Raw genomic sequence first — 16,239 nt, 5'->3', positions numbered from 1 at the left:
CCTCCAATAGCCTACAGTCCGGATTATCTAACGACAGAGCGATTTGATAGTGAGACAATCGCTAATCACCCGAAAAATGGAATTATTAAAATGGAGAGAGCAGGAAGGAGGAGATGAGGAAGAGAAGAAGAAGAAGAAGAAGTGATGTTAATGTTTTCCTAAATGACCAGTTAGTCGTGTCAGACGTGTGAGAGACTCCGGCTACGTTTAGAGAATAAAAACAGGCTGAATGTCGCCGGAGAATCGTTGCAGGGCTTAAAAACTTGGCCCTGAAACCGTCGAGTTGAACGTGATGAGATTTAATATAAAGAGCTGACTCTCTCTCCGTCAGCTGGTACTGATGACGGCGTGAACCGGCCCGTTGTCGGGAGAATTAAGAGCAACGTTGAGGCTGGTTCTGTTTAAAGTCAAAAGGAAAGAAGGTCTAGATGTTTCTGTAATTGATTGTATTTCCAGTCGGGGAGAGTGTGACCGTTTAAAGTCGGTATGGATGCAGCGTTTGGTCATTCATTTCTATCATGAAGGAAACATTGCGTGTTAGGGGGACAGTTCTTCACAAGTATATTGATTATTATATTTATTTATTTATTTGGTTTAAGTACAGAGGAACAGTGTCTGATGCTGAAGCTAATTCAATCACCAGTCCCTTGATGGTCATTGATGGCTTGAATTCAAATTTCATGTTACAGTTTAAAATCATTCATCCGTATTTTTTCATTTCAAAATCTGAAAAAAAATCAAAGATTTTAATTCTCTATAACACAATAATTTAAACGTCAATTTATTATTTTCAAAGTGTTGTTTTTGTGAATGAATACTTTCACACAGAACATGAACATTTCGCACAGAAAAAACAATGTCATTTATTATTTTTGATTGATTTTTCTGGGCGAATAAATACATCAACTAATCACGTTCATAATAAAAGCCCTAGAAATATAATATTCACAGCTGAGTATTATTAGTAATATTATTATATTGGCACATTATATTTGAATCCTTTGTCCCTGTGTTAATTGTTCATTTACCTTTTATATAAACAGTATCAGAGTATTTTTACATCAGAATCTGTCTCTTCTCGTCCTGTAAACAGTGTCAGATGTTTGATGACTCATCCTGCATTCAATGAAATGAGACGTTGGGCGACCAGCGAACCACACCAAATATAAAACATATAAACTTCTACATTTGTCTTGTTGTTTATCAGATTGCTCCAGAGATCAGCGGACGTTAATCTCCTGGTTAAATGCTGCTCATTCACATTCTTGTGATTCTTTAACTTTCTAGCCGGGTGAAAGCTCCGACATTAGATAACGACTCACAGACACATCAGAGAGATGGACAGGTGAGACAGACAGACAGACAGACGGACGGACAGACAGACCTGTTTGTCTCGGTGTCCTGAACACATCTGGGCTGACGGTCACACGTATCTCCGCCTGAGGTCTCCTCTGATTGGCTCTTCCATCAGCTCTGAGGAACAGAAAGAAAACTGAGTAACATCTGTACAGTAACACCTGTACAGTAACACCTGTACAGTAACATCTGTACAGTAACATCTGTACAGTAACACCTGTACAGTAACATCTGTACAGTAACACCTGTGCAGTAACACCTGTACAGTAACATCTGTACAGTAACATCTGTACAGTAACATCTGTACAGTAACACCTGTACAGTAACATCTGTACAGTAACATCTGTACAGTAACATCTGTTGAATTCAGTTTAAAAAAAGTAGAAGACATCTGCCTCACACCTAAAATGACCTAATCAGTCTGAGTTTCATAGTAAGGTTTTTAGTAGAGTTTTAGGACCTTGTCTGTTCAGTGTTTGTAGATTCTGGCTGAAGCCTTTAACTTTTACCAAACTAGGAGTTGTTTGTGGTTCAAAGAAAGGAGAATCAGACGATGAAGACTACTGGAGAGTCGTCCAGTTGAGATTTAGTCTCCTTCAGGTGACAGAGAATGATGTTAAAGCATTTATCCCTATGTTTTATTAATCAGAACGAGGAGACGTATGCCGTGACTGCTCGATGAATTAAAGATCACACTGATAGAGATCAACTTGCTCTACGACGTGTTTCACCTGATACAGGTGGCTCAGGTGTTGACCTGGTTAAAGGGATAGTTCAGGTGTTTTGAAGTGGGGTTCTTCTCCATAGTCGGTGTTTTACCTACAGCAGACAGCTGTCAACAGACAGGAGTATCAGCACGGGAGCAAAGTAACGTCCTGCTCATGGAAAGAGTCTCGCTGAAGGAGAAGTCTGGTTGTGAAATCTGGGAGGTGACGTAACACAACGGTGGAATAGTGGAATACATCCACGGTGGAAACGGGGAGAGTTTGTTGTGTTGGAGAACAGAAAGAGCAGCGTAGTGTTATCTAAAAGATTTACTATGTCATGGCTGAATACTTAGATGATTTCCACAATGTGGATGAATCTATGAAATCGATGGCCGCTGTATTTATTGTAGCCAGAGTATACAGTATATAGAAGATATTCAGATTTCACAATGAGACTTCTCCTTGAGCAGGACTTGGACACGATAACAAACAGACCGGATTAAAAGAAATGTTTTATTTCTCTGTAGGGTTCTTTCCATCATGTTGTCAGACACTTCTAATAACAATCTGAGGCTGTCGGTGACAAAAACAAGAACTTTTAGTGGACGTAATGTTTCATAGACGCTGCTCACTTGCCCTCACAGCTGCAGCGTTCTCCCTTAATACTAAAAAGGTGTTGTCCTCATCAGTCACTTAGACACAAACACATGAGAAGATATGGTCCAGGTTGAAAAACAACGAAGTGTCCCTTTAACTTTGGCCTCCACTGAGCTAGAATAAAACCGGCCTCGGTTCTCCTTCCTCCGCTGACGGAGGAGGACGTGATGAGCGAGAGAGGCCAGCAGCCATCAAAAGGAACGTTGGGATGCTTCCCAGATTCCCGTCTCGTTCTCTCTCTCTCTCACTTCTCGGGAGCACAGAGTCGGATTTGGGGGAATGCGGGAATCGGCGAGGAGCCCCCAAACTGCCATTGTTGCTCGCCTCCCTCTCTTTTTTCTCAGCGAGCCAAACGGGAGAACGCCGGCGCTACAATGCCTCCCCTACTCCATCTCAGCTAAGCTGTCATTGGCTTCACATGAGAAACAATGAAACTTCATCGGAGACCAGATTACAGGGAGGGGGTTCAATATACAAAAATGTTCTAAAGGCGGGGGGGGGGTGGGAATTGTGGAATAAAAAAAGGCAGAAGCTTTTGTGTCTTTCTCTCTGTGGCTATTATCTGTTGGGAGGTTTGGGGATCTGCTTTCTTAGCCTCCGTCAGCGGTGCAGGGGAAGACCTGGGGTAGTACCGACCCGGCTTTTGGCTGCCAAATCGCCCTAACCCTCTTTACCACTCGTCTTTTCTCCTCTCGCTCCTTTTACTGTTTTTAAAAAGAGCTTAGGACAGAGCATCTCTCTCTCTCTCTCTCTCTGGACCCAGCTTGTTTAAATTGGCTGATAGGAAGGGATTTGGGATGGATGGAGGGGGCTTAGAGAAAGGCAGAGTGGAGGGGTTGGAGGTGGGGGGGGTGCAGAGAGTCATCAGTGTTACAGTCAAACAGCCATGAAAAGCCTACGAGGATGAAAAGAACAAGAGCGCCTTTTTATCTAATGCACACAAATCCCATATAAATACTCCAATATGTTAGTCGGGGTATGACAAGGAATGCCCCTCCATCGCTCCCCCATCCCATAATAATAGACCCGGATGGCTATATTTGTATGTTTGTGTGTGCGTGAGTCAGGCCGGGACAGAGAGAGGGATGCTGTCTTTAGTCACGCTGTTTCAACATGTCATCCACGTAGACGAGTGTATTAAACAATCACTCTGAAACAGCGAGTGTTCGGCGGCGGCGGCGCTCCGGAGACTGAACCGTGGTGGAAACGGACTCCGGTGGAGTTTTATAAATGTGGCTGGTGAGTTCAGCGTTGGGATGGATGGAAGCGTAAGACCCGGAACTGATGTGGCTTTGACATTTGAGATGTGACTGGGAGTGGAAGGCTTTTAGGAGGCTGCAGACGGGTCATTTGGCCTCAAACGCTCTCAGACGATTCACATACAGACAATAGTGGATCGCTGTGGGAGAGGAGACGACGACGACTAAAACAGTAAAACACTGAATCTGTCTGCGCCTTCATTTATAGCAAGTTAAACGAAGTATCTGAAGCAGCTCTAATCAATCATTTTATAATAATAATGAACTGAATAACAAAGTGACAAAGGTAAAGGGGTTTCAGCTCAATGTTTAGCGGTCCGGCCCACAACTTCACTGTGTTGGTTCACTCCCACCGCTCTCTTAGCGCTGCTTACGGCATCCGCTGTCCACTACAGCAAACAGCTGACAGACACAGTTGGAGACCAGCTGGTGAACATAGTGCAGCGTTTAGTAGAGACAGATATTTCAAGAATTGGTAGAGACCAGAAACTACGACGGCGTATTAGAGCCATTGTTGGTAAAAAAATAATAATAACGGAGCCGGAGGAGGGGGGTAATATTCTGAGAAAAAAGTCCTAAAAAAGTCCTAAATTTACGAGAAAGAAACTCACAAATATGCAAGATAATAAAATCGTAAATTTACAAGAAAAAAACATGGAAAAATTGGGATCCCGGGTCAGCCGGCACACGCCCGTCCTCACTTTCATTGCACCACAGGGTTTTGTTTGCACCCTCTGGCTCGCGCGTGCGTTAGACTCCTTGGTCCGTGTTTCAAGACGGGTCGGGTGGGTTGCAGACATCGCCGCAGACCCCTGGCGCCTTCTACGTGGGCCGAGCCCCGCCCTGGGACGCACTGAGGACAGTCCGCCCCGGTCGACAGTCGCACCGGGATCTGGGCGGGGAGAGACGGCGCAGCGAGCCCTTTGTCCACGGTGCGGCGAGGTCCGGGTGGGGAGCGCTGTAAAGCTGTGGCCGCGAGCCACCTTCGCCCCGAGCCTTTCCAAGCCGACCCAGAGCCGGTGGCGGCGCACCGCCTCGTATGCGGGACACCCCAGCCTGCAGTGTGCCTTCCACCCTCCAGCTGGCTGTTAACGAGGCTCTTTAGGCACAGAGAAGTACTCGTATCGGTACTCGGTATCGGAGAGTACCCAAATGGAAGAACTTGTACTCGGTCTGAAATAAAGTGGTATCGGTGCATCCCTAGTAAAAGCAAGTCATTCATCATCATACAAGCTCGCGGAGGCGACTCATGAATTATAGTTAACCAGCCCAACTTGTTGCATCAGCTCACTGAGGAGGGCTTTCATTGTATTTTTTAGTTTCCTCCACCGTAGTTTAGTGAGGTGTTTATTTCCATCGTGTGCCAAGAACGGTGCAATCAACACAGCGAGTACACTAAATAACCCACTGACTGTCTCTTTCACTCGCTCTCTTCTTCACCGTCTCCTCTTGGAGATAAATTAACGGAAAGTAGTCGATGCCATTTTGGAGGTTTGCCGGAGATAGAGTAAATGTGTATCGGTAATAATCAAACCCCAGTAGATGTAACTCACTGTGTTGTGGGAGTGTCTGAGTACGGAGGTCCTGTTGCATTCTGGTTCCTCTCCGTCCGTCGGCTCCCGAGGATCGAACCACTCGACAACACACCGTTCCTGCCTCTCGGAGGATCTAGAGGACACAAACACACACAGATAGATAGAGAGAGAGAGAGGGATGAGAGAGGATGAGTGAGAGCAGTTTTCATTCACCTGAGAATAAAATGAGAGAACAACCCAGTTTGTCTTTTTGGAAGTCATCATGTTTTAGTCTTTTAAGAACACAATGTGACTTGAAAATGTTCTTGTATCCTCTGACTTGTGCTTTTAAGTGTTATCTTGTAGAGCTGCAACGATTAAGTCTAGATGAATGGATGAATCGTTTGGTCTATAGGGCGTTCAGCTGCACCGCTCCCAGACTCTGGGACGGCCCCCTGAACGCATCGGTACTGTTTTATTCCCTCTCAAACGTCTCTGCCTAAATATATCTCGTTATGTTTGCTCTGCTGGTGTGTTCGTCGTCTTTGGCTGTTTTTATATGTTGAAGTATTTCTTTTTTGTTGTTTGTTTGGTGTCCTTGGGTGTCCTGAAAGGCGTCACTAAATGAAATGTATTATTATTATTATTATTATCATTATTATTATTATTATTATTATTATTATTATCATTATTATTATCATTATTATTATTATCATTATTATTATTATTATTATTATTATTATTATCATTATTATTATTATTATTATTATCATTATTATTATCATTATTATTATTATTATTATTATTATTATTATTATCATTATTATTATAAAATGTAAGAAAATAATGAAAGATATCCATCCCAGTTTCCCCGAGAGCAGGGTGATATCTTTAAATGTCTTGCTTTGTGATTCCAAAACTCAAATATAATCAGTTTAATATGATGAAATCTCCATATTTTAGAGGCTGAAAACCACATTTTTCATCCATTTTTACATGAAAAATGACTTTAACGATCGTCGATTATCAAAATAGTTGCAGATTATTTTTCTGCAGATGGACTCATCGTTGCAGATCTATCATTTTGTCTTCATGGTTTACGTTTTATTACAATACTGAATCCACAAAGGTTAAACGTTCAAGATACAGATGTGTTTCTACTATAATTAATGACACATAACTGATCTCCATTTGACTAAATATGTGACTTCTTAGACTAACATGAATATTTAGTTGTGTCCTATTAAATAGAATATTTATGCCAACAAGTATTTAGTGTTTTATATTTGTAATAAATGTAGATCACTCTGTAGAGATCTGTTCATTTCTTTTGATGACTTGGATTCAAACAATAAAAAATGGTATTTGTATTTTTTTTTATAGGCACTGTGCATGCTTTGGAACACAGATGTTTTTACATGTCAGTAAAAGAAACTCAAGTCAAACACGTTAATTGTCGGTGAGAGAAACATGCCGTATGTTGAGGCCTTATGACGGACACCAACAACACAAGAGGAAACACACATCAGGTCGACGGCACTGAAGACGTTAGAATCTCATGGTTATGTGATATAGTACATTATCTATTTTTAAATACAATTTTAGGTAAAAAAACATAAATTCTAAATATGTTATTGTAATTCTATTTGTCTTGTCTAAGTTGTACTCTCTATTATACAGTTTGGATAATTTGTGTAACTCGTCAATTGCCAAAATATGCCAATAAAATAATAATTAAATAAAAAACTCCTATTTTATTTGATTTTAGCATCATATTTAAACTATAAATTAATTCAGATTATAATTCTTTAATCAAACAGATGAGTGCGTTCTTGTTTGAGGCTTCATGGTGTTTTTCCTACAGTAGGTTTACTGTTGCTTCTAAAAGGACCGTCACAATATCTGATTTTTCACTACCTGATTATTGTGGCCGAAAGAATTCACAATAACAATATTATCATAATATCTATAACAAAATATAAAAGAAATAATATAATAATAAAAATAATAATAATGCTTTCAGTCAAGTTTGTTGTTTATTGTGCATTTTTTGTCTTTTATGGCAAATAAATTACATTTAAAATCCGAGTGTAGGGAGGTGGAGAGAGAGTCTGTAACCATGAATGTGCAATAGCGTGATTTGGATTGTTAACACAATATTATCATATGTGTATTGTTTATGTTTATTTGTTTCACACATATTAAAAACGACAATAAAATACAATTCACATGAGAGGAATGTAAAATACGTGTGAGGGTAGAAACCTATAACGGCTTATATAAGAAACCCAACCAGAGGACAAACAACAGGCGAACATAAATATCATGACAGAAATCACCGGGACGTTTTAGATACCAGTGTTCAAAACATTCCACATATAGAAATATAGAATGTAAAGTGTAGAAGCAAAGTTCAAACTAAACAAAAAAATACAAAGAAGTAGGAGTAATCGCCATATTTACACTTTATAAGAGCGATCATCATATATTCCCCAAATCATATGCAACTATTAACTATCACGGTTATCGTCAATACCGGTATATCACGACACCCTCTAGTTTCTACTGTATTACAGTAGAGTTCTGGTCTCATTGGGGTTTACCAGACTGTTCTCCAGAACCGTAGTTTTGACTTTTAATTAATTGATTAATGGCCTGCATAATCGGAATAATTGGCCGGAGAATCGGAGCAGCGGGGGGGGGCAGTATTGCATTCGCTTTACCGCACCGTTGTGACGAAAAGAGAGCTGAGCCGGAAGCGAAAGCTCTCCATCTACCGGTCAGTCTTCGTTCCTACTCTCACCTCTGGTCATGAGGGTTGGGTCATGACCTAAAGAACTAGATCAGGGTGGCTGGCGTCTCCCTTAGAGATAGGGTGAGAAGCTCAGTCCTCCGTGAGGGACTCGGAGTAGAGCCGCTGCTCCTTTGCGTTGAAAGGAGCCAGCTGAGGTGGTTCGGGCATCTAGTAAGGATGCTCCACCCCTGGGCGCCTCCCTAGGGAGGTGTTCCAGGCACGACCAGCTGGGAGGAGGCCACGGGGAAGACCCAGGACTAGGTGGAGAGATTATATCTCCACACTGGCCTGGGAACGCCTCGGGATCCCCCAGTCAGAGCTGGTTCATGTGGCCCGGGAAAGGGAAGCTTGGGGTCCCCTGCTGGAGCTGTTGCCCCCCCGACCCGATCCGGATAAGAGGTTGAAGATGAGTGAATGACAACAACGTGAGTGTGTTTGTGTATCTACTGTACGTACAGATTCACCATCCATCTCCATATTGCATGTTCTACTTTGTTCAGCCTGATGAAGATCTGAGAGATCAGAAACTTGGCTGGTTCTATTTATTGGCAGATTTCTGTGTGTAGTATGTTTTCCAGCTCTGTAATCTATTTATCATCTCTGTACGGTCAGCTGTGCGTACGTGAGTGTCGGCTTTTACTAATTTGTATGTCACACCTTGACAATCACGTTCCTGATATGCGTGTCACGCCGGTAAAGTTTCTGAATTGAGACGAGAAGTCAAACAGTGTCGGAGGTTTTGTGCGATCGGAGAGGAGAACAGAAACAAACGCTGCTTTCCTTCAACACACCGGAGCTAACAGGCTTTCACCACCACGACCAAGAAAGAAGAGAGAGAGAGAGAGAGAGAGAGGAAGAGGAGGTGGAGAAGTGGATCTTCAGATAAAGCTCTTGTCTCTTTGCCCGTTGAAAGGCCCTGCAGTCACATCATGCTTTGTGAGGGGGAGACAGAACAACTTGGCTTCTCCTGCTGGCACAACGCTCCTCCAAAGAGAGGAAGAGAAAGACGCCTTCCCTCGCACTTGTTCGCCGCTCTGCCTCTCACAACGCCGTATCTATCCAGATCAACACACTTGTCAGCCAGACAGCTATAAGCGATTTCCAACGGCGTTATGAAAAGAGAGCATTTCTAAGCTGAGATGCGTGTCCTCTATTGTCTGTTTGTGCGTGTGAGTGTACGAGCGAAGGCAGCATCTCTGTTCACCGCCGTTTACAAAGGAGGCACATCAATACGAGACGAAGTGCATAGAAACACGGAGTCTTTGCCCAATCGGAGCACAAGACCTGAAAGAACCACCGCATCTTGATTCATTTTATAGAAAACAAGTGAAAAACAGAATAAGATATGCTCTTCTTTCCAGTGTTTCGTCTTTCCAATGCAAATCAACTCGTTTCTATGATTTCCTTGAAGGGAAATAATAAAATAAGGCAGGGTGGCGATGGATGGCCTAGATCAGCTGATTTCACTGCTGCTCCTCTAGAGACAAACACAGCTGGTTAGTTCAGGCTGGTCTCACACACCGTTCGTAGCTATACCTACAAAAAATAACACACTGTCATTTATATATTTACCCACAAAATCAATCCACGTCATGTTGAACCAGGAAGTATAAAGAGCGTCAGAAAACACCAGACTTTTGTCCAGGAGACCGCGTGACCGTGACCAGGAGACCATTGTTTGTGTGCCGTGTGAAACCAGAAGGTTCGTGGCAGGTACCAAACGGTAAAGAAAACAACACGAGTTAACCGATACTGTGCTCATGTACTCGTACTCGCAAAACAGCTCTGATACAACGGCACCAATACCACTTTACAGCAGCGCAACGTAGACCTCTCATCACCATCTTTCGGGTCCTATCACATGCGTTCACGCTCCACCTCCCCGATGGTGCGGCGAGAAGGCCCATGGCGCGCCCAACCCCGCGGGGCCGGGATTCCACCTCAGCCGGCGCGCACCGGCCCTCACTTTCATTGCACCACGGGGTTTTGCTTGCACCCTCTGACTCGCGCGTGCGTTAGACTCCTTGGTCCGTGTTTCAAGATGGGTCGGGTGGGTTGCCAACATCGCCGCAGACCCCTGGCGCCTTTTACGTGGTCCGAGCCCCGCCTTGGGGGCACGACATGGTTGGGGCGCACTGAGGACAGTCCGGCCCCGGGAAGCACCTTCGCCCCGAGCCTTTGCAAGCCGACCTAGAGCCGGTGGCGGCGCACCGCCTCGTATGCGGGACTCCCCAGCCTGCCGTGTGTCGCTCACACTCTCCAGCTGGCTGTTAACGAGGCTCTTTAGACACAGAGAAGTACTCGTATCGGTACTCGGTATCGGAGAGTACCCAGATGGAAGTACCTGTACTCGCTCTGAATGAAGTGGTATCGGTACATCCCTACACTCTGGTGCTGTTGAGGCCTTGCAGTACGGCAACGTATCCTCATACAACGGTTCGTATGATGTCTTATGAAATGTTATTCCTCCTTGTTTTCCTACGAATGTCCAGCAACACGTCACACATGTGTCAATTTCCTCTCCAGTCTTTTCAAAATTAATTTCCATGTTCATAGGAAACAACTTGTTTAGGTTTAGGTAACAAAACTACTTAGTTAGGTTCAGGAAAAGGTGGTGGTCTGGGTTCAAATAACTCTGGAAGTTGTGTAATTTAAGTACGGAAGTTACATGACAAATAACTGAACGTTGACTTTCACACAGCGTACGAAAAGCGGTCTCCTGGGACAAAGTCCACCCATCCACCCCGACCTCCTCCCTACGTTTGTTGCTCTTTATACTTGCTGGTTCAGTTACGTGGATTAGATAGGAATTGATTTATACAGCACGCTAGTTGTACGCTAGTTGTAAGCTAGTTGTATGTTAGTTGCACGCTGGTTGTATGCTAGATAGGAATTGATTTCTACAGTATACAAATGACAGTGCATTACTTTTTGTAGGTAAAGCTAGGAACGTCTGAAGACGGAGCTGCGAGCCACTCCAGCCCTAACGTCCTGGTGAAAGAAACGTCTACCTCTAGTTAAAGAGAGTAAAGTGTACAGTCTGGTGTTGTGTACAGTATGTGCAGTAAATGAGTGTATTTGCCTTCATAATAAGAAGTAGTCCTGCTGCAGGTCGCTCACTGTTTGTAGAAGGTAACAGCAGGATGTGTCGGGACTCTGATGTCGCTGCAGGGAACAAAACAGGCCGCGTTCTAATTTCTGTTAAAGGACTGATTATGATAACTGGTGGGTTGGTGCAGGATTGGGTTTATACAACCCACCTCCCGTGTCACACCCAACTGCACACATATAGTACACATATTTACACAAACACATACGTCTCCGAGGGCTGTTTTGAGCTGGAGCTGCAGTGTGTGTCTATGACGGAGAACAAACACATCTCCGTCTCGTTTGTGTGTTCAAACAGAAACACCGTCGGTCAGGACCAAAGGCTCCGAGCAGCATCGTGGGAACTGCTGTTTTAAAAGCATGTGAGCGATGACGGACGAGTGTGTTTAGTCAGCGTGGACTCTCTGACTTTATGTGTTCAAACAGACATACATAAACATTAACATAAATACAGTTAGCAGTTTGAAGATGCATCATGTGATGATGTGAAAATACCTGTTAAGGCTGTTTGTATTTCTACAGCCGGTGTCGTCCTGCTCAGGGCTGAATTCACTAATCATTATACTTATTTACTTATTTATGTTAGATACACACATCCCATAATAGAGAACAAACATTAGTTTTTTTGTTTTGCTTTGAGGAGCCATGTTTAACCCTTTGAGACCCACAATAGAGCCGTTTTAGTCTTTTTTAGGAACTGATAAAAATGATCACTAATCCCTCTAAAATCCCACGTTAAAACACGGAGACCTCGAGGAACACCAGAGAAGAAGACGAGCTGTGATTTGTGAGATCTGTGCAGGTCTGATATCAATATTCATCAGAAAAAATGGCATTCTACGTTTCTGCAAACCCACGGGTCCGTTGAATGTTAATGTTTCTGAGCCAAAATGACGTTTCATAAATACATTTAATATCAGCCACGCATCAGGCTTGTGTGTTTCGACCCAGTCATCCACCCCGACCTCCTCCCTACACGCTGTTTGTCGCTCTTTAAACTTCTTGGTTCACAGTTACGCTGATTACATACTGTATGAATTGATTTTGTGGGATACTGTATTTATACGAATTATAGTGCATTACTTTTCATAGGTATAGCTACGAATAGTGTATGAGAGCAGCCTGACCAAAGAAACATCAGGTTAATGTACTGCTGCAACAAATAGTGAGCTAGTTGTACGCTAGTTAACTCTGCAGATAACCTTTCGCCAAAAAGCCTTGGTGGATGTGGCGTCATCAGGACCTTCTCTTAAATGTGTTTCCAGCTTTGAGACAAGGTGAATATTCATGCCTCCTTTTTTTCTTAATTTTCTTTACTCACTCCTATTCTTGTTTTTCCTTTTCTTCATTTCTTATTTTTTCTTTCCTTCACCGTCTTCCTTTCCCAAATTCCATTTTATCCTATCCTAGTCTTTCTTCCTTCCCCTCCTCTTGTCCCTTCCTTCCTCCCTCTTTCTCTGCAGCGCCTGCTGTTGTCCAAGGATAGGACATGCTGCAGGTGATGGAGGTAAACCATCTAGGACATAATTAAGAGGCTTATTGAGGAGGAGCGTGTGCGTGTTGTGCATCACATTAGAACGGCATGCAAACAGAACTCAGAGTTACACTCACAGACCAACACACAGACTCTCAGCCGGAGGGCTCTGACCTTATACAGCCCAGTTAAATACCTCGCTCGCCTCATTTGGCTGGCCTGTGAGTACACACACACACACACACACACACACACACACACACACACACACGTTGCCTTCTGGTGTGTTTTAATCACCAATGAAGGACTCATCAGACATGTTCATCTAGTTCCCTCACAAATTTGAATGTTTTCTGCTCACCCGTTGGCCCTTGAAGCCTCTGTGAGGAGTTGCATGTGTGTTTGTCGGTGTGTGTGTGTGTGTGTGTGTGTGTGTGTGTGTATGTGTGTGTGTGTGTGTGTGTGTGTGTGTTCGTCAGTGTGTGTGTGTGTAATCAGGAACTGGGCTTGATCCCCTCTGGTATGTGCTTTGGGGAGTGTTTGTCAAAGGGCAGCAGCAGCACAGCCTGAAGTAACGACATAAAAAGGTCCTTCGCTGGGTTCCCTCCCCTCGCTGGTTACTCAGGAAAACTTTGGTGTAACGTATTTAATTAGTCTTTTATTAAAGACTCTTTATTTATTTATTATTCAACACTTTATACTTTATATCTACACACTTTTTTAATTTAATTTGATGGCGAAAAAATAATAAAAATATAAGGAACCTTAAGGTGGAACCGTGAGTTACCACCGGGAGTGATTCTGCATGAAGACACACTGCTTTATATTTATTTTATTTTGTGTTCTGATTTTATTAAGATAATATGCTTTTATTATCTTACTATATTGTCTTATTTGTGTGTTTATGTTTGATTATTCCTGTGTTTTATTTAATATCTTTGTTTTTAAATGTGCTCTATAAAGAAACTTGACTTGACTTTAAAGGTTGATTTGTTTTATTTTTATTTAATATAAAAAATATGAGGAACCTTAAGGTAGAACCGGGAGTTACCACCGGTAGTGATACTGCATGAAGACACTCTGGTTTTTATCTATTTTTATTATATTTTGTTGTTTGTGCAATACTGTTGTGTTCTGATTTTATCAAGATAATGTTTTTTATTAATTTACTGTATTATCTTATTTATATTTGATCATTCTTGTGTCTTATTTAATCTCTTTGTTTTTAAATATAAAGAAAATTAAAGGTTGATTTTTACACTTTCTGTTTAATTTTACAAACTTTTTTTCTGCTATCTCACTATTATATATCGCTGTAGATGATATGGTCTTTAAAAAGAAGACAACAGGTTGTGTGAATTTGACATGAATATTACTCCGTCAGACATGATCTGATTGAATTCTCCTTTGTGTTGTTAAAGGAGGACGAGAGCCGGCGTTGGATGTGAGAGAAGGTGTGTCGGTGTGGGTGAGTTACCGAGGTTATCAGGAGTTCCACCTCCCGTTTCAGATGTGAGGAGAAATAAGGAGTCACACATTTGGTGTCTTTTTTGGTCAAACATTCTGATTATTTTCTTACCGTTGCCGCCTGCGACGGTCTGGGCCTCCATTTCATTAGCTTTCCTCTTGGCCACATCCGCGAGCACCACCTCGCCCTTATCGCCGGCAACATAATGGAGGTCCTTTGAAGGAAATGCGAGAAAAGAAAGACACGTGAACGTTAATCTAAAATGAATCTAGGCTCCGATGACAATAGGGTTTTTTCTTTTTGGAGGGCTGGGGGGGTGTTTTTGGCGGGAGACGGAAGAAACAGATGAAATGACCAAAAAAAAAAAAAACGAGCCGTTTGAAGCCCGACATCAGACGCAGCTCCGGTCGGATGAAATGCCGGTTTCCTCCAAAAACTTTGAAATCAGCCTCCCCTCCTCCTCTCCTCCTCCCTCACACCCTCGTCTCTCCGTCGTTTTGAACTAGGGAGGATGTTATCTGTCACATTTCAAAAGTGTGAGAGGAGGCGAGGGACTGTTCACCTTTCAGAGACGCTGGTATTCTCTCTTTACGGAGAAACACATCCAACCGAGCACATTACTATATCAGCCCGCCACAAATATTGGAACCAGCGTGTCTCCTCTGTATCTCTCTGTTTGAGCCTCGCAGGGCCATGAGGAGAGATAATATTCCTAAATGATGTCTGAGGGTGGCCCGTTTTAAAGCTCAACGCTGCCGTACTATTCATTAATAATAACCACGCTGCATCACACAGACGCTCCTGCTTTAAGGTGCTCTGGCTGAGGTCAATTCATCTATTTAAATACACGAAAAATAGAAATTAATTCTCTTAATAGATTTGATTCTATTCAGTTAAAATCTTAATTATCCTGTGAGGGACGTTCTGTGTCTTGAATCCGTCCTATTTGCTCATTCTAAGCAGGTTTTGTCGTGTGTTCAAGTGACGAAATTAAATCCACTGAAAGAAGATGATTTTTGAGCTGTTGGTGCACCGTATTATTCTTATTTATTCTCCCACAATGCAATGCACAAAGGATAAAGATGAGCTGTTATATTAGAGTCAATACATGCAGACCAGATAAATTCTAAATAAAAGAACAAAATCATCATGTTTTATGCCGTAAAAGAGGTTTAGGTTAAAGAAGAGCATGGAGCAATAGTTGCAGATCTCTCAGTCAAAGAAGGAAACTGGAGCAGCAGCATGATGGTATAAAACTGGGTCTTGTGTCAGAGAGGTCACAGGTTTGAATCCTCCAGAACGGCTGTGAAGTAAATGGAAAACACTCAACTACAATCAGCATGTTGCTCCAGTGGAGACGTCACTAACCAGCAGTAGAAGTAGTAAATGTACCGGTCAGCTCCCAAAGCAGGATCTAAACATACGAGGGCTGTCGCCACTAATTAGTCATATAGCTGGTCATGAAGGAGGTTAAATAACGCTCCAAACTTCTTCGCTAAATTCTGACGAGGAAACACTGTCATGTCCATGTTCAAAGGGGTCCCTTGACCTCTGACCTCCAGATCAGTGAATGTAAATGGGTTCTATGGGTACCCACGAGTCTCCCCTTTACAGACATGCCCACTTTATGATCATCACATGCAGTTTGGGGCAAGTCATAGTCAAGTCAGCACACTGACACACTGACAGCTGTTGTTGCCTGTTGGGCTGCAGTTTGATTTACAATAATAAATATATACATACATTTACATAAAGCAGAATATTAGTCCACTCCCATGTTGATAAGAGGATTAAATACTGGACTAATCTCCTTTAAGGTTCATTTAGAACAGATAAAACATGTGTGACTTTCCTCAAACATCATGCATTTTAAAGTTAAATGCTTCAATCAGGTGTAAATGA

General features: G+C 42.6%; 1 protein-coding gene across 1 annotated transcript in view; it reads right to left on the bottom strand.

Annotated features, from left to right (window-relative positions):
- LOC119495087 (WD repeat containing planar cell polarity effector) overlaps positions 1–16,239 on the bottom strand; it is an 87,543-nt gene that overhangs the window by 3,176 nt on the left and 68,128 nt on the right. The window contains 3 exon segments of the mRNA XM_037781297.1: positions 1,373–1,473; positions 5,533–5,647; positions 14,449–14,551. Of these exon segments, the coding sequence (XP_037637225.1) occupies positions 1,373–1,473; positions 5,533–5,647; positions 14,449–14,551 (319 nt within the window).

This window comes from Sebastes umbrosus, chromosome 10, assembly GCF_015220745.1.
Source record: "Sebastes umbrosus isolate fSebUmb1 chromosome 10, fSebUmb1.pri, whole genome shotgun sequence".
In the NCBI taxonomy this organism is placed as follows: domain Eukaryota; kingdom Metazoa; phylum Chordata; class Actinopteri; order Perciformes; family Sebastidae; genus Sebastes; species Sebastes umbrosus.
This window is presented reverse-complemented; position numbering and strand designations above follow the sequence as displayed.